General features: G+C 29.6%; 1 protein-coding gene across 12 annotated transcripts in view; it reads left to right on the forward strand.

The window, feature by feature from the left end:
* Positions 1 to 19,622, forward strand: part of LOC142321817 (membralin) — a 261,594-nt gene that overhangs the window by 30,972 nt on the left and 211,000 nt on the right. For 7 of the 12 annotated variants that reach the window (XM_075360229.1, XM_075360228.1, XM_075360235.1 and 4 more), the window contains 2 exons: positions 1,235 to 1,308; positions 10,463 to 10,513. In XM_075360229.1, the coding sequence (XP_075216344.1) occupies positions 1,235 to 1,308; positions 10,463 to 10,513 (125 nt within the window). The remainder of the gene's footprint in view (positions 1 to 1,234; positions 1,309 to 10,462; positions 10,514 to 19,622) is intronic. The other 5 variants (XM_075360236.1, XM_075360237.1, XM_075360240.1 and 2 more) reach the window with 2 other exon arrangements.

Raw genomic sequence — 19,622 nt, forward strand, 5'->3', positions numbered from 1 at the left:
CAAAAAACTTTTATCTGTTTTCCATCAGTTATTTATTTTGCCAAAATGTACCATAAAAACATGATGCTCGTAAGTTACTTTCTGGACAGCCCTTGTCGAAATGTACAAAACATTTATATTAATAAATATAAATATTTGTAAGTGTGTCACTGTTTTAGCTATGTAGTTGGGTTCTTTTTTTTATGAGAGGTGATAAAAACTTTTTGGGAAGGTGTTTAAAAATCATGATTAGTTATAATAGAATAATAATAATAAAAACAAAAGCCATATAATAACCATTATACTCATATTTGAGGAATTTCCACAATTAACTAGTTTGAAGCTCCAAAAATTTATATTGAATTTCAAATTTCAAGTGTGGCTTCAAATTCAAAAATTGAATTTTGAATGTTTTGCACGTCTAAAATTACTGACTTTATAAGAATCAAGTTTTTGTGATGTAGCACCAGTATAGTAGTGAATTTATAATTTTACTGGGGTTTGTTTTAAATTATTTAATATTATTTCTAACTGTATAAAGTGCCAAGAAATTAAAATAATAATAAAATTATTATTTTATGGAAGGCGGAAAAACTTTTAATAGCTCCTAAAATTATTATTGGAAGGTCTCATATGATTTAACCCAGGATAATTGACAATAAAAATTAACTACCAACTTTTTAATGATACTGAACGAAATATAAATGCATTTTTTCCAAAACTTATGTGATAATGTTTTTAGTTATGGTTACTATGGACTTCTTTATTGAATGAAGTAAATAGTTGATAAAGTGAATTTTAATGAAAAACATTGTATTTATTATATTTGGTTTACTATTCAAAAATTTGAATTTTAAATATTACTGGGCAGTGTTTCCTGTGTTTAGAATTTACTTTGTTGGCCTGATCAAAGGTCAGTTTCTTACATTCTGAAATTCCTTGTTATAAACAAATAAATTTAGATTCTATTTTTTTGCACACAGGAATATTCAGAATACATAATATTAAATGAAAAGTCTATACTAACTTTTTAACTCATTAAAATACTCATTTGAGTATTTTAATGAGTCATTTTTTAATTAAAATCTAGGAAAAAACAGTATATAAATTGAGTATATGAAAATTTGTGTCTCATTTAATGTATGTTGCAAATGTGAATTTATATTTTACAATACATTTAAGGATGTGGTTGATTATCAGTATATTGGATATTGTTAATTCTTGAAGATTCATGAGTATGAATTTTTCTTTTCAGATGGTGATGATAGTAATGATAACAGTGATCATTCCACAAGAGCATGGGATCAGTCAACAGGTCCAGCTGAAGATGTAAGCAAAATATATATGTATTTTTATTATGTATATTTTGTATATATTTTTATTTTTATATTTGACCAGTGTGATATTTGGTAAGTGATATGTTAAAAATACCAAACTATTGTGTTATAATTTAGTAATACAGTAGTAAGTTGTAAGAAAAAACATGTAGGAACTAATTTCAATGAGAAATGTATATTGTTTATAAAAATATTTCTTTTTCTTTTTTGGTTATTCAATTACTAGACTGTAAATTGCGTAAAGTAGTGTAAACATGAATTGGTTTAAAAGTGGAAAACTGGTTTTTATATTTAAATTTCTTAAATTTTGGATTATTTTCAATATCACTAAGATTGATGGTAGATCTTTAAAAAAAAAATATTTATCCTTAGTTATTGTATCAGTTCTCTTTTCATTAATGAACAGTAATGTTATAGAAAAACATGTATATGTAGTTATCTATAAGTTTGGATAAAGTGAATACTGACATTAATGAAAAAAGAAATTCATTTAAAAATTTTCAGTCAAATGTCTTGCGTGCTTTGGTAGTTTAATGTTAATTAATATGATAATTATTCATTATTTTGCAAATAAATGTTTAATTACATTTCAAACAATTTAGGTTTTTTTTTTAAAGTACTTTGTTTCTGCATAAATAATTATTTCATGAAATATTAATTATGGTAATTCTATTCTTTAATGTTGTACCTTATGGCAAGTATTATTGAAATTATTGTATTGTATTTATAATTTTACAGCTGTCAGAAATAGAATAACTTAATTTAAAATAACATATATTTACTATATTTAACAAATAAAATTATAAACAGATTATATTGGGATTTTTAAGGAGGCAGTGGTTTGGCAAGAATGGAAAAAATTAATTTCTTCTCAGAAATTGTTAATTTCTGGAATTTTACTAACACTTTTTTTTTAATAAAACCAGAAAGAGGTCTTTTTCTTTACTTTAATGCACATACTGCCTCTATCATATTGTGAAGCCTGTTATTGTAATCAGTTCTATCCAAAGTAGCAGCAGCTCCATCATTCCACTTGCTTTAAAAAATATCTTTATTTTTATGTTCACTAATGAATTAATCTTTGTTTCCTCTTCTTGGACTTAAATTTAGATGCATGTGTATTTTACGAATTTAAATGTTGATTTTTAATTTTACCTCAGCCTGCTTCCTTAGTATATTTTTTAATACTCGTTTCAACATCCATCCTTAATTGCTTATTTGGGAAGTTATAAGTGGTTTTAATAATATTTAAACGTACCTATTAGCGTCTAACTTAGACTGTCATATTGCCATTAACTGTTGAACAGTGATTTTAATTTATTTTTCATTTATTAATGTATTTAGAAATAATTTTTTATGTTCTTTTTTAATTCCACTGGGTCTACTGATGATGATAATTTTATAGTCAAAATTAAAATTTTGTTTTAGATTTTTTTTTTTTTTTTTTGTAAAATAATCTCGAGTGTTTTATATCATGAGCATGTAATAAAATAATTTACTGAAATTTTTCTTATAGTTTCAGCCTTGTAAATTACACCTTGAGATTGATCTCAAACATTTTGCTGTAAAGTTCTTAAACTTGGAAATTCATTATTTCTAAATATGATTTTTATTATTCATATTACTATCATATTGTGACGTAGATAGTTTTTGTGTGTGTAGTAATGGGCTGTATTAATTCATTTTTTGGGAACTTGACTTCAGCAAAAAACCTGAGAATTTATATAAACGTTATTAATAGCTTTTTATTTAAGGAATCTGTTAATTTTGTGAGACTACTATTGTTTCTTTCATGTTATAAAACCTTTTATCTACTTGAAAAATTAATGTTTTTGTGGGTAGTAGGAAGTAATCTTTCATTATAAAGTCATCCTCTGTAGTAATGGATAAAATGATTTGAAATTTTATGTGGGTACAGGTAGGTAGTCCATTATTTTTAATGGACTATTATATATATTTATTTTTTAATGGTAGGTAAGATTATTTTTTAACTGTTTTATATAGTTGTTTACAGATCTTGAAATTTGCATTTACAAAAAAGCTTGAAAAATACATGTTTTTTCTTTAAAAATGTAAGGTCATACTTTTTGTTTTTTTTTTAAAATTTGTTCTCTATAAATTTAATGTACAAGTGAACAAATCTCAGTTTGTTATTTTATTTTTTCATTGTCTTCATGGCTAGAGAAGGTTACTAAAGTCCCGGGAGAACTTTGTGGTACACCTGTAAATATATACACGAGCTCCCCATTGCAGCTTTGCCCACACTATATGGTTACTTGCGTTTATCATAGTGGTCAATCTTTTATGTTTTTTAATCAAGTAACTGGAGGCAGGTGCAAGCAGTCACACATACAGTAACAGTGACAGTGGCTGTGTTGGTTAAATCACTCTTCTCTATCTGTTGAATTGTCAAAGCGTAGACACCAAAAAAAACAAAAATATGTTTTTGTTATTGTGCAACGAAACACATCTTGTCCAATTCCTCTGTCTCAACTAAGTCATCAATAGTGTTGGGTAAAGTTAACAAAAAACAAACAGCTCATATTTGCCAAAAGAAATTGGACTTTTAATTGGAAATAAAACAAATGAACTTATGCTAAAATCATAACCTTAAAACATAAAAAGAAATTATGAAATTAACATGACTTGATGATACTTAAAATATCAGCTGAATCAACATATGAACAATGATGTTAAATGAAAAAATACATGAATATACATTTTTTAAATACACAATGTAACAAAACCTGAAAACAAGAGAACATATAACACCTTATTTTCAAGTATATACTTAGAAAAACAAAACATCAATAAACATAGTCTGACTGGAAAACTATTACATTACTGACATATGCTGTAATATTGAAAAATTATCAATGAACAGATGTCATTAACTTAGAAAAATAAATTACTATAATTTCAGTATAAAAAAGAGTTAATTACAATATAATCACATTAAGGTAAGTAATAATATAAATAGAGTTCATTTTGGTAAATAAGCATTCTTGAAAATATAAAATTACAAAGCCCTAAAACATAACTGCACATCAGGAGTAACTTGCTTTAGGTTAATTTACGAGAAGTATTATGAATACAGTTCATGACTAGAAAAGGATTAGCCTCGGCGATTAACAAGTTACAAAATTAAATTATAGAGTTAGTTATTTACCATAACAACAAATTGCAATAATAAAGCACGTAAAATAGGTTGCAGCTGAACAATGACACAACCTTATATAAGTCACCTGTCGTGACTGTACTTAAGTGAGTAGATGGTTTTTTAAACTAAACTTGAAATTGAAATTTGAAAGGCATAAGGTATGATGAACTGAATGTTCTACAAATTTTAATGATAAAATAACTGTTTAACATAATAAATAATGAAAATTGAACTTGCCTGTAGCACACAAATATTAGCAAGATACGAACTCGTGAATGAAGGTAAATGAATACATACAGTAATGCTGGGCGTAGCCTGCAGTGGTGTATCAGGAATGCAGGGGTGAGACGTGGTTTAGAGGTTGAGCAGGACGTGGCGTCTCAAAAATGTAGCAACGAGTTTGGAGAAATTCTGCATCGATGAAATTGTAATCAGCAGCTCGAGAAGATTTGGCGTCGATAGAATTGGCAGTTTGTAGTGATTGAAAACACTTTCCACAGAGACGTAATGTAGAATTTGAAGAATAACTTAACGAAGAAACGAGGCAAAACAAAACATGGAGATCGGTGAAATTACAAGACACTGCCGAGTAGAGCTAGAGAATATTTAGACAGAAAAATACCGCAACATTTATGCGAGTATGAATGCGATGAAAATATTTAAACAATTATTCAAGAGAGACAATTGCAAGCTGATCCATCCAAGGCTGGAAGGATCAGCGTTGCGGAACCGCACAACATGAAAGTCAGGACTAGAATGACCAAAGCTGGCGTGGTGAGAGTAGGGGAAGCGAACAAAGCAATGGACAGAAGAGTGTGTGTGTGTGTGTGTGTGTGTGTGTGTGTGTGTGTGTGTGTGTGTGTGTGTGTGTGTGTGTTGACAACAAGAGTAGTGTCTAAGTGTTAGTAAGAGAATGATTAGAAAAAACGTGTGGAATTCAGGAACAAAGACATAACAAAAATAATTTACAAGCAAGCAGACCACTAAAGAATTACATAAGACAGATAAAATAATTTCTGAATACGCAAGTTGAAGAAATGACATCAGGGCAAACAAATAGAAATAGACTTCTAGGAACTATGACAATATTGAAATTGGTTGAGAATAAAAAACACTTAACAATAATATATATATTAAGACTAAACAGTAATAAATAATGCGAGATATGAAATACGTTGACACAAATATGATGATACAATCAGTAAGTCAAACTGGAGACTGAGAGAAATGATATTGAAAACAAACCCAAACAACCTATTTTAAAATACACGTATGATAAGCCTTACAAAAAATTCGAAATAAAATTACCAAGCCTGTAAACTACAAGACTCGACCATAACCTTGAATTCATAATTAATTAATTTATTCATTAATAATTATTCATTAGTTAATTATTAATTAGTTATTCATTAATAACTTATTAATTTATTCATAAATAATTAAACTTTACGCGTTGGCGTAAACAAATAGATTCATTACTAGATTTGAAAATAGCAGTATAGAGTAGCAAGCAGATAAAAGCTTTCATTTCAATCATATGTAGATCCTGAATTAATGTTAATTTTTTCTTTTGTACTTTTCTCTTAATTTACTAATTTTGTCATTTTTCCTGGTAAGAATTTCCTCTAATATGTCTACAGCAAAAAGAAGATTCCATACATCTACATGTGCTTTTACTCCTAATAGTTTTGCCTTTGATCTCAGTCCAGTTAGTTGCAAAATAATATTGTGGTGTTTGTACGTTTACAGGAGGAGATTTTTCTTTTTTCCATCGAAAACAATTTGCTTTCCCTTCTCTTTCCCATAGAAATACGAATTATAGAAATCATAGAAATAGGTATTACTTCTTGGCACAGTCAAATTTATAGCTTCATTTTCTTCGTCAATTTTCTCCTGTCTCTCTATTTCTTGATTTATCTCATTTTCAGCACAGTCTTCTACATCAACATCTATATTTTTTGCTTTCTGTTCCAATTCTGTATTATGATCACTTTCAGTTAGATAATATGGATCATCTTCACTGTAATCTTCTCCATCAAATTCTTCTAGGACATTTGAAACCATTTCTTCAAAATCCTTTTCAAAATTTGAGTACCTTGCAAAACACGACATGAAGGACCTGATTGTAGATAAATGGCTTTATTACAGCTTATTTCACTTATATCATTCATTCTTCAAAAATGTATTAGTAATAAATATTATACAGAACCAGAAATGAACTATTAAAATGAATAAAAAGATTTATAAAATATAGCAATAAAAAATAAATAGTACAAAAAATTAAAAACGAAAGAAAAAATATTAGCATAGAAACTATTCAAATTAACCATTAAAATCACTATGAAAAATGTAAAATTAAAATAAAAAATAACTACAACAACGATATCATAGCTCTGTGAGACCGCCTCAAAAAAAGAAAAAAACACAATAACTCACCGTACACTGTGACAAAACAAATACAACCACAGCAAGTAGTACACACAACAACTGGAAGGTAGGTAAAATTAGTTAACTGTTGAATCAATATTTGAAGAATGGGAATGAGACAAAAAATGTCAGCAGCCTGTGAGACATGATATCAGTTAAGGGTTTTAACAGCATGAAATAATGATTTTTGTTCATAGATTGGAAACTATTTTTAACATTAAATGTAATTAACTTTGAAAACAATAGAAAATTTCACCAAATTTTGTAAGAACTGTTTTCTGAATTCTAGACAGAATCTCATAGATACCGTAATGCAATACAAAAACTACCATGAAGATTATTCAAAAACTGTTTCAAAAAGTTAATTTTTAACTTAAAAATAAATTAAAATTAAATTTTTATAAGTTTCAATATCCTGTATTCAGTTTTTGCTTAAGTAATTTACATGACTCTTTTTAGAGTTAAATTTTATACATTTCTAATTGAAAAAAAAAAAAATGTAACTTAACCATTTAACAAAGTTTTCTTACATTAAATTCAAAAATGTGTTATTTTTTACCCCCAAGTTTTGTGTTTTACATCAGATATCTTTAAAACTAATGGACGTACAGTTCTGGGACCCATTTTTAAAATATTTTCTTGTCAAAAATCATTAGAAATAACTAAATTTTTCCCTTAATTTGCCTTCTCAGAATTTCAGGAAGTTTTATTTCCCTGGGAGAATCGAAATTTGGGCAAAATCTTTCACTAGCTGTAACTTGTTAACGAAGCATTTTCGAGCCTAAGTTTATATAAACTTTTTAACTACTTTTAGGTGTAGAATCAGCTCCTGAGAGATTGCCACATAGTTTTGAATCACTCTGTATATATGTATAAAACCTTGTGAAAATTCAAATTATTCACTAATGTACTGCCCACTGTATCAAATAATCTCAAATAACAGCAAAATAATCACCGAACACAGTAACAGAATGTAAAAAACTAATACCAAATGTCTTCTTTCGTGGGATCCTGCATCATCAGTCAGTACATAATTCCAAAATTACATCAAACAAAAACAAAAAATAAATAAAAACAACATTTTTAGAAAACGTAAACACATGTGCACACTCAGTGTTCCATGAACTATAATTCTTCCAAAATATTGTATAAAAATTTGAGACATAATTGCAGAAATAGGTAAACCGTTTGTGTGTGAATAAAATTGTTCTCATGTTGGAAATAATTTTGGAGACAAAAAATCAAATTGCAAAAGAATTAATAATAATATTATAAAGAAAACCATTCTTAACACAGAAGTGACTTCAAAATATTTTATTATTATAAAACATTAAAAATATTATAATAATAAAATAGTAAAAAATAAATACTATTCTTTTGGTATTTATAATATAAAATGCAATAATTGTGAAAAAATATTTATTGAAAAAACAAATAGATCATTTAAAGATAGATTTAATGAATATTTCAGGTCATTTAAAAATAAAAAAATAGGTTTCTCAAATGTTGCAGACTATTTAATAATTAACAAACACAATATAACTAGTTTGGAAAATTATTTTGAAATAATTGAATAAGTAAACATTGAACGTGAAAGTAATAATAAAAAATTAGGAATTTTAGAAATATTTTACATATATAGATAGATATTAAATTCAGCCTAATGAATCTGCAGACAGAATTTGATGGGGATATTCTTATAAATATTATTTAAGTTGGCAATACATTGACAAGAAATTTTAAATAAATAAATCAGTACAGTATTGTATTAACTATAGATAAAATGTTAGGAAATTTTATTGACTGAACAAATATATGTTCTATAAATTTTAACTTATCAAAATGTAAATGTGAAAAGAGAGAAAAAAAATTTTTATAAAACATTACTGAAGGTGGGCTTTGGCTCAAAAGCGCTTTGATGGAAAGAGTAAAGTAAGGTAAGTGTATTCTATATTTCTGTACTTGCGGAGTGGCTGAATAAGTTTTTGTTTTGTAATTACCCAGAATTTATGTACATAGGAAATATGGACTACAAAAAATTTAATTTAAACAAATTAATTATGTATATAAATAAGACTGGTACAGAAAAACTTTTTATTTACAATCCAATTATACACGGACTCCTGGACTGTATCACCTTCAAAATAGTTCCCTTGGGAAGCCACGCAACGCTTCAAACGGTTTCTCACTCTTCATAGCAGTGCTGGAACTCAGAAACCGTAATATCCTTCACATGGTTGGTTACATTTTTTTTTTTATGTTTACTGTTCCAAAAGGTGTCCTTTAAGGTGTTTTTTAAAGTCAGTAACAGGAAAAATTAGCAGGGGCTCAAGTCAAGTGAATAAGGTGGTTGAGGAACTACAGGAATGTTTTTCTTTGCCAAAAACTCATTAATTGAGAGTGCAGTATGACAAGGTGCATTTTCATGATGCAGCATCCAGTTATCTTTGATGGCTGGTCTCATGCGAGCAACTCTTTTCCGCAGTCTTTCAAGAATTTCTTGGTAAACATATTGATTTCTGCCCTGTAGACAAAAACTCCTTATGGACAACAGCATTACTATCGAAGAAACAAATTAGCATGGCTTTGATTTTTGATTTGCTCATTTTTACTTTTTTGGGACGTGGTGAGTTTGAAGTGTGCCATTCCTTGCTCGGGCGTTTTGTTTCTGGGTTGTACTCAAATACTAGTATCCAAAATTCATCACCAGTAATAACATTTTTAAAAAATCAGGATCAGTTTCAATTAACTGTAGAAGATCACGGCACACTTCCACTCTGTTGTTTTTCTGTTCAAAGTGAGGGTTTTTGGGGCTAATTTTGCACAAACTTTTTTCGTGTCAAAATTTGATGGACTGTGGCATGGTTTAAATTCAAATATTCTGCAATCATTCTGACAGTTAATCAACATTGTTGTCACTTTTTTATGTTAACAGTCTTTCAGATCGTCCACAACTGATTCCCAGCCATCTGAAATCTTTTAAACCAAATAAAATCTTGGGCTCATTACAGAGCATCATCTTCATATGCCCTTTTCAATTTTGAAAAAGTTTCAGTTTCATTCTCACAAAGTTAACAAATATACAAGTATACAAGTTTAACACAAAACTTGATTGCACAATGTTACTCATAATTAGTATCACTAATTTTTGTAACGCACAACAAAAACTTGTTTAACAAAAAGTTTGCATATGTCTCATGTGGTAACCATAGACTAAAAATATTAATACCTAATATAAATCAGCTGTTCATATAACCATATGTTTACTAGTAACTTTACAGTGTTGCCACTTCGGCTAAAAAAAACTAGTCTTATTACTGTATTTACAGAACTTGTATGTCTTATCTCAATATTCTGTACTAGGTGATTTATTTAATAGATTTTAAATATAATTTAACAATATATATATATGAATCTTAAAAAATATTTCTAAAAAAATTAATGTATTATAGATGTATATTAAAATAATATTATTATTGTAGTGATAATTTTTTTGTTCTAAATGAAGCTGTTTTAATTTTTTATTGCATTTGAATTTTCATAGCTATTTTGTTTTTAGTTACAGATTATACCGAGTTCACCTCCTCCAAGTAAAGGTTCTCATGATGAGGTATGAAATAGTTTTTTGAACTGTCCTTACTTATGAGCCCTACCAGTTTTTACAGAAACAGAAATAGTTAACAATAATCATTGTAAGAATTCTCAATGAGAATTTTATTATCTGTATTTGATAGAGAAATTAAAAAATAAATTGTAGTTTGGTCTGTTTGTGTTACTAACTTACAGCTGCGTAATTCAGCAGTTTTTTCATCTGTTGCAAAAATGAAAAAAGATAATTATAAAATGTTATATAGGAAATTTCAAATGTATAAATAGATTTTATCATATTATTGATATAACTTGGGGAGTTGCTGTATTGAAAAATTAATAAAAATTCAAAAAATAAATCTACAATTAACATTGAATTTTCATTAAATTTTTTTACTATAATCAACATAAATTTTTAACAATTGATCTTGAAGATCTTTATAAATCAACACAAAAATCTTTACAATACAAAAATGAATATAAAAATAAGTAGCTAACGCTTTTGTGCCCTGATATTGCAATAAGGAAGAGGAATCCTTTGGGGTGGAGGAATTCTTAGACCAAAGAGTAACTTGTATTCATTGAACAAATCAGAAATATTTTAGGAAATTTCATGCAATTTTGGTTAACTGATCATTCATGGCGTTACATGACTGCTTACTGCTGCTGGAACTTAAAAAAGGTTATGAAAATTTCACTTTACAATTGTTTAATCATCTGCCATTGCGTTTTATCTTGCTTCAACTGACTCATTTTGCCAACCATATGTAGTAACTTTTCTTTTTTTTAGAAAAATGATGAATTGAAAGTTGTTGGGGAAGTTTAAAAATATGCTTTTTAGGTGCTTCAGTTACTAGTTTATCATTTTACCATCCCCTTAGGTATGAAATGGAGGCCTCATAAAGCCTTTAAAATTGATAAATACTCATTTTAATTTTTAAAATTAATAATGAATGGTATATCTACATAAAAAAGCTGATCTAATAAAAAATGTTAATGAGTGGTTTTATTGTTTTAAGATGATGCTGTAACATTTAAAAAAATTGAAGTAAGTTGATATCGGTTAGTTACTATGAAGCTACGGGGTGGGGTGAGAAGTCACCCCACTGATTTATTACACTGTAATAAATCAAGCTTAATTGGGCTGTACTGCTGCCAATTCTCAATGCTAATGTCATTCACTACTGCTGGAAAAGGTGAAAAAAAATAATAAGTCGTCGTGTGGATTGTCTATTGTGTTCATTCATGGTGGGAATGACCTTAGTCATTGAGTGTGAAACAATAGTGGGTGCAAGTGCGTTCACTGTCAAAGAGCATTTGTTAGCTTGTGTATGGGTTTATGAATGTCCACACACTGGTAAAACATTGGAGAACATTATGAATGACTTCTTTGTGTGTTTCGGGAAATTTTCACCATCTTGGCAAACATTACTAACATGGGAGATGAAGGCTTTTGTAACAGGAAGTGTTCTTGATACACCATGCAGTTGGAGGCTCAGCACTTGAGCTGAGACATGTGCTGTTGTGGAGGCATTGATTCAGTGATCACTGATGAAATCATTGTGCAAATGTTGTGCAGAGTTAGGCATCCTAAGATCAACTATGCAAAACCATATGCAGAAGGACTTGAATGTTAAATGTTTTCATTCAGCCACAGTTCATGAGTTGAGTGACAATGACCTTGATCGATGTATTTAACATGTCAGTTATTGCTTGAATACTTTCCAAGAGCAAACGATAAAAATAACATCATGTCTACAGACAAGTGTGTAATTTATTGAAACTCTGTTAAGAAACTTTGAGGAAATTGAACACCATCTGTCTCATGTTATGATTTAGGCTGGGATGAGAACACCTTAGTCCTTATTTTTTCGATGGCACAGTTAATCAGCACAGTCTCTTGAGAATGATCGATGAGTGGTTGCTTCCAGAATTAATGGCAAAAGGAATTGTTGACATCATTATGTTTCAGTAAGTCGGTGCTCCAGTCCATTTTGCTTTAAATATCTGCAGATGCCTCAATGAAATTTTTCTGAATGCTGTATCAGAAATGGGTCAGAAAAGTTAATGGTTCTGTTGCTGTGGCCAGCAAGAAGCTCTGACTTCAGTACATCTGACAATGCACTCTGGGAAGAAGAAGATGCACTCAATCAATGCACTCTTGATCTCTAGAAGAAGAGATCTGAAAGAACAGATACATAAAAAACAAGCAGCTCCAAAATGCTGTTTGGTCAGCATTTGAAATGATCACTTCTGATACGCTGATACGGATGAACAACCGTCATGGAGGCACATACGGCTGTGTTTTGAACATGGTGGACCCTCTCATATCTTTTGAGGTTTGATCCATAGAAGGTAAGCTGTACTTATGTTAATAATTTCATAACTACGTAAAGGACTTCCCCTCCATCCTGTATATAAGTGTACACATGTTAGAACTTTGGAGATCTAGAGTTTGTGGCAAGGCATCGTATGAATTTTGCTTAATTTTTGTTAGCCTTTACAGTTTTTAAAAAATGTAATTATCGTTTTATTGTTTCAATTTTTTAATCTTTATGTTGTGTTTTAATAGTATAAGCTAAAAAATTAAAATAAAACTAACACTGACAATATTTCAGTTTTATTATAATATGTAATATATATATATTTTTTTTAAATCAGTTTTTTTAAGAATCATACTCCTCTGCACTATATACAAAATATTTACTTTATTAGATCAACCAAAGATAGTGAAGTAAGTTCAGTTAAATGGACAACATGCATAATTGCTTTAGTTAAAATTATTTTTGTTTGATTTTAATTTTAGTTTTTGATTTTTAATTTTAATTTGATTTTATGCCTTGACGTCATATTTTTACATATGTAAAAATTTTTATAATTTAATTTGTAATGTTAATTGTAATTAATTTTTCATATTTAAAAATTTTTGTTTTAATTATTAATTTAACTGAATAAAGGTGTATAATAAAAAGATAAAAGGTTTTAAAATAAAATAAATAAATGCATGATTTGTTATTATATTTTACAAAGTTTGTAATGTAATTTGAAATGAATATACAGAGCGTTTCATAATGTTCTTAGGAATTACAAAAATTCAGTACAAAAGAAGTATTTCACTTAACCTAAATGAAAGTTGTACGAGATGATACAGGGACTCAAACAGTTTTTGTTAACATCTATAAATGTTCAATATGTGCTCCTCTGGTGACATGACACACATCAACACGAAAGTCTAGCTCTTGCCAAACTCTTTCTAACATGTCATTTTCGATACAGTTGATTGCATTGATTATGCGATTCTTTAGCTCTCAGCGATATCGTGCGGCAATGGTGGGATAAACACCTTATCTTTCACGTAACCCCAGAGAAAGAAATCACATGGCATAAGGTCTGGTGATCTTGTTGGCCACAGCATAATATGTTTGTCTTCTTCAGACGCATGTCCTATCTAGCGCTGAGCTAATTTTGTGTTAAGGTACTGTCGAACCTCGTTATGAAAACAGGCAGACAACCGTCTTGCTGGAAAATGAAGTCGTTGACTAGCTGAGGCATAAGCCATAATTGTAACATATCCAGGTATATCATGCTGGTTACTGTCGTTTCCATAAAAAAGAACGGCCCATACACTGCCTCACGAGAGATCGCACAAAAAAACATTTACTTTTGGAGAATCCTGAATGTGTTCCACATAAGCGTGTGGGTTTTCAGTTCTACAAACTCGCACGTTATGACAGTTTACTTTGCCGCTAATATGGAAAGTAGCTTCATTGCTGAAAATTATTTTGTTTACAAAACCTTCATCTAACAACATCTTTTCTTGTAACTGTAAACAAAAATCGAGCCTACGTGTTTTATTGCCATCAGACAGACGCTGGATTAATTGAAGATGGTACGGTTTGCATAATAAACATTTACGGAGAACTCTCCACACTGTTGTTTTCGAAATTCCTAATTCTCTGCCTGCAGCCGCAGTCGATTTTGACGGGCTGCGAATGAAACTTGCACGCACACGTTCGACATTGACTTCTGAGGTTGATGGACGACCAGTTGATTTTCGCTTGCACAATCAACTAGTTTCACTGAATTGTTTATACCATGCACGAATTGAATTGTCACTTGGTGGCTCCTTATAAAATTTCAACCAAAACTCATGTAGCACAGAAATTACTGACTTTGACGAGTGAAATTCTAACACACAAAACGACTTCTCGCTTCCCGTCGCAGCCATTTTCGCTACTGTCAATGCCTAGCAAGCAAATGGTTTACTAACTGCCTACTATATTTGGAAAAAACTATTTGAAGTACTCTTTCGTACAGTACTTGTTTCATTCTTATGAGTGAAATAGTTTTTTGTTAATGAATTTTCGAAACTCCGAAGAACATTATGAAACGCCCTGTAAAGTGCAGCTGATGATGGGAGTAAATTGTGAAAGCGCTCCTGCATATTAGTGGAAAAAGGTAAGTCATCCTACTTTATTTATTCTGTACTTTGGTTGATCTAATAAAATAAATAAAATATTTACATATGTATCATCAAATTTTATTCTATTTTAAATTGCTATTATCAAAAATATTTAACAGATCTATTACAAAAATTGAAGAAAGATGCTTACTCTTATTTCTGATTTTGTTAGCAGAACACATGATTAAATTTAAAAGTAATTTCAAAATATTAATTAAATTAATTTGAAAAGAGCTAGTTTTTGACGCCAGTGCCATCACCAGTTTTAAAATTTATTAAGAACATTTAAAAAATTGAAATACATGTATATAATTTGTCATTAGGTCATAGGTGTATATAAATTTTATTAAGTCAGTCAATAAAATAAATAGAATTTATTTTCGTTATGAGTTTCAAGCAATAAAATCAGGATGTTATTTAAAATTTCTGTTTTATAACATAATAATAATTTGTTATCTGAATTAAAATATATTATTATCTAAATACGCAGTTAAATAATTAATCATTCTTTATTATTTCATTTTATGAATTTTTTTCTGTAAAAAATATTTTCCATCTCATGTGTTTTTTTTTTTACTTAGTGTGATTTAATCTTTGTTTCTTTGGACTCGGCCAAGTTGCACTTAGACATTTTGTTGGATGGTACGTGAAGCACTGATTTCATCACCCATTGTGACCTTGTTTGAAATATTTCTCTTGAATCCAGCATAAATCTGTAGTTTTATTTTATTGTTTATAAGGAACAAAATGTGAGATAATTTTTTCTTCTTCAAATCCTATCTAAAACTTACATACCCTATCTCTGTTAATCCCTTGCAATTCTTCTAACCCATGTGAATACTCATTTGATCTTTCACCAAACAATTTTGAAACAGTTGTGCTGATTATTATGTTTTATTTTAATGGATGTTGAAAGATGGCTTGTCCGTAAATCATTCTCAACTGACTTGGCCTTCTTTGAATTGTTTATATCACTGAAACACATGTTCTCAGTAAACATTCTTCACTATATTCAATTTTAAACATTTCAAATGTTTTAGTAACTGTATTCTCATATTTTATGTAAAATCTAATATTACTGCTAGTTCTGTTTTTAATTGGAACACAAACAAAAAACACTATCACAATTATAACTCCTGATTGTGTTAATCATAAACTGGTTAAAGCACACGTAACCTATAAGAGATGTTCTACTGTAATAGATTTGAAATTATCTTGCGGGTGAAGGTCATTTGACTTCCTCATCTTGACACCCCCCCCACCTACCCGTTGTATTCTGCATGGATCGCATACAGCCAGTACACCACCACATCCATTATTAACTATGAATTGAAAATCTAATAAGCCCACATACATATATAGTATTTTCAGTAGATAACTAAATTACAGAAATTGAAATCACATTTTTCAATAACCTCAGTTAAGATGTGTTATATACGTAATAAGATTATCTCATTTTAAAAAAAATTGTGTTTACCCATACATTTCATGATTGAATTACTTCATTCCTTTTTGTATTGTTATTGAGTAACAGTCATGTACAGAGGTAAATTTTTTGTTAAGTAAAAACCTAGCATTATTATAATTTATACTGTTCAGTTTAATTGTTGTTTTAAATAGTCTCTGTTTACTATTTCAAGATATTGTTACATCATGTTTGCCACTGCATGTGCAACTTTTGTTTTATATTTCAGTTTCTACCAGTTAAGATTACAGTTTTATATCAAACTGGATCTTTCTTTGTGAAAGTAATGTTAACTTTCACAAAAAACTTTTTAAAGTTAATTGTATAGTAAAATCTGAATTAACAGAATTTCATGGAACTGAAAATACTTTCCGTTGTGAATAGGATTCCGATGAATACAGGAATGAACTAGTGGACTATACAATTAAAAAGAAAAAATGTGGTGGTATACTTACCAGAACTACATTTCATTTTCAGCTGTGGATTGTACAATATGTGTTAGCGAATTCGTAAGCACAAAATTTCTATCTTATATTAGCACGTACAGAACAGTTTATTGGATTGTAGAACAATTCTCATATTTTAATTTAAAAAAAATTTAAATTTAGGAACTGATAATTTTGAAGAATAATTAATTTCAGTACCATAAACTAAATACCTTAATAAGTAAACATAATGTAAATTAACCTAAATGTACTTTATTACTGTTCATTATGTAATTTAGTATTTAATATAAGAAAAAAATTAGTTATTTTTTTGTACTGAACTTTTTGAACTTTCACGTATTCTGTTTTCTGTCAACATTCTGGCTTTACAAATTCTGTTAACTCTGAATAATTTGTTGTAAGTGAAAATTCCTAAAGGTCTAACAGGTTGGATAAAGCTGCAGTGCATGATCTAGTTTCTGTATCGTTAGTTACTGATATAGTCCTCGGCATTGGAATTGCTTTTGTCTTCGTCAGTTTTCTCTTGATGAAAACTGACAATAAATTCATCTATATTCTCTGCGTTAGCCTCAGTTTCTAATAAGTTGTTCACGTTAACAAATTCTTCAGTAATTGTATTTTCATGAGACACCCTGTCCAGTTTTTCCTGCAAGTCATTAAATGTCGTCGTAAGTTCCATTTCTGTAGCTGTATGCAATTGAAATTTTGCTTTTTGGAAGCAGTGCTTAACCGACTCTGCCAATACACATTTAAATGCTTTTGACAGCCAAATTATAGCATTGAGCACTGATGTAGATTTAGTCAGTTGAGTAGTTGACCGTGCCATTTCAGTTGTTTCTAACAGAGATTTTATTAAAAATCGATGGTAGTGTAATTTGAGACATTTACTTACACTCTTTTTTTGTTTAACCTCCGGGGCCGCAGTTAAGCATTACTGTACAGAGGATGAGATGAATGATTTGTAGCGTGTGTGAAAAATGCCATGCCTGACCGGGATTCGCTGCCGGGACCTCCGGGTGAAAGGCTGAGACGCTACCACTCGCGCCACGGAGGCCGGCTTACACTCTGGTCCATAGGCTGGGTAACTCTTGTCTGGTGGGAACCAAGCTAACTTAACATTACCTAATTCAATATTTGGATGTCATGTGATGTTTTAAAAAAAAAGAATGTGTCTATTTTGCTGCATCATTCTTGTGTTAAACCCTTGCAATCACTCCTCCACAATACACGACGTCATCCATGATTTTTTGTTGGATCACCATAATACAGGAAGATGGTCTTTATTAATGTTTTAAAATACCTCAGCTTATCAGCCTTTCCAATAATGAGCAGCCCCCAGTTCTCCTATCAGAGCACTGTAAACAAAAACAGTCCAACTTTTTCCTTGAAATGCTTCCCTCCATTACATCATTTTCCTTTCAAGTAAAGAGTCTTTATTGGTAGTGCATGATAAAAAAGTCCGGGTTTGTCCCTGTTTGCAGTATTTCTAGGTTTGTAATTTTTAGTAAAAATAGCAAGTTTTGTTTTCCAGTCAGTTACTGTTTCATCACACACATCTCCAGCCTCACTACGTACTTCATTAAATATAATTTGATGCTGCTTTATAAAACTTTCCATCCAACCATTTAAAGCACTGAAATTGGTGCTACCTAATTTTTCTGTAATTTCCTTTGCTTGGTGTTGTAAAATTACTCTGTAACTTTCTGTAACTTTCTTGCTGTCGCACTCACCAACCACTCCCTAACAATTTTGTTAATTTCTTCATTGCCAATTTTTTATTTGAACCGCTCCCTTTTAACCATTCAGTTTTTAACTTGTTTTTATTTTTTTAAATTTCATAGATTTCAGTCTTACTACACCAAATTTGTTGACTAAGTTTTTAAAAGACAGTTTTTCACTGTCTTTAATTCCTTTGATTTTTTATTTAAGTCCAATAAACTCTTTTTTTCGAGCCATACTTGTTATACTAATACACAGTATTTGGAAGATCACTATGCTAGTAATCGCACTGTACAGTTCTGTACTTTAGGTAATGAACTGTAATATGGATCTGTAAAAATAAGAAATTAAAATTAAAATGACAAATTCAGTGAATGAATGGAAAACAAAAATGCATACATACACATACACACATATGCGCACACTCACAGTAAAGAAGACTGTTGTAATGAACAAAAACGACACATGGATAAGTTACGGATAGTGGCATTACATAATTAATCTAAATAAAATTGTGACTAAGGAATGATTAGAATGTGTTAAGTTATGATTCACAGGACAGTAGGCATAAAGGCTAGTTTATTGTAAGTAGCCAAAACAACGACGATGACTGTGCTGTCACCTATACAAGGTTTTAACACCCTATGTTTGTCTGTCTGTCTGTCATCGCCTATTATGATAGATGACGAGTTACTGAAAATGTAAACATTTATGTATTGTTAAATGCGAATTTATCAGTTATAACTCTGACGTGACTAATTTTTATTTTTATTTATACAAGGTAATTTATAACATAGTGTAGTACAATATACTTTATACCTGCATACAGTATGTATAGTACTGTACAGTATACCTATTTATCTTATATCGTAGGAAAATTTAGTACTGTACTTTATGTATAGCATTATATGGTATTCGTATTTTTTTTGCATAAATTACAGTACCTACCCTACATGATTCTCAAAAAATATTTCTGTATCAAAAAACGGTTCTGTAACTAATGAGTTTTTTGTTTCCATATGAGCCAGGTTTCCATTAT

Source organism: Lycorma delicatula, chromosome 3 (assembly GCF_047948215.1).
Source record: "Lycorma delicatula isolate Av1 chromosome 3, ASM4794821v1, whole genome shotgun sequence".
In the NCBI taxonomy this organism is placed as follows: Eukaryota; Metazoa; Arthropoda; class Insecta; order Hemiptera; family Fulgoridae; genus Lycorma; species Lycorma delicatula.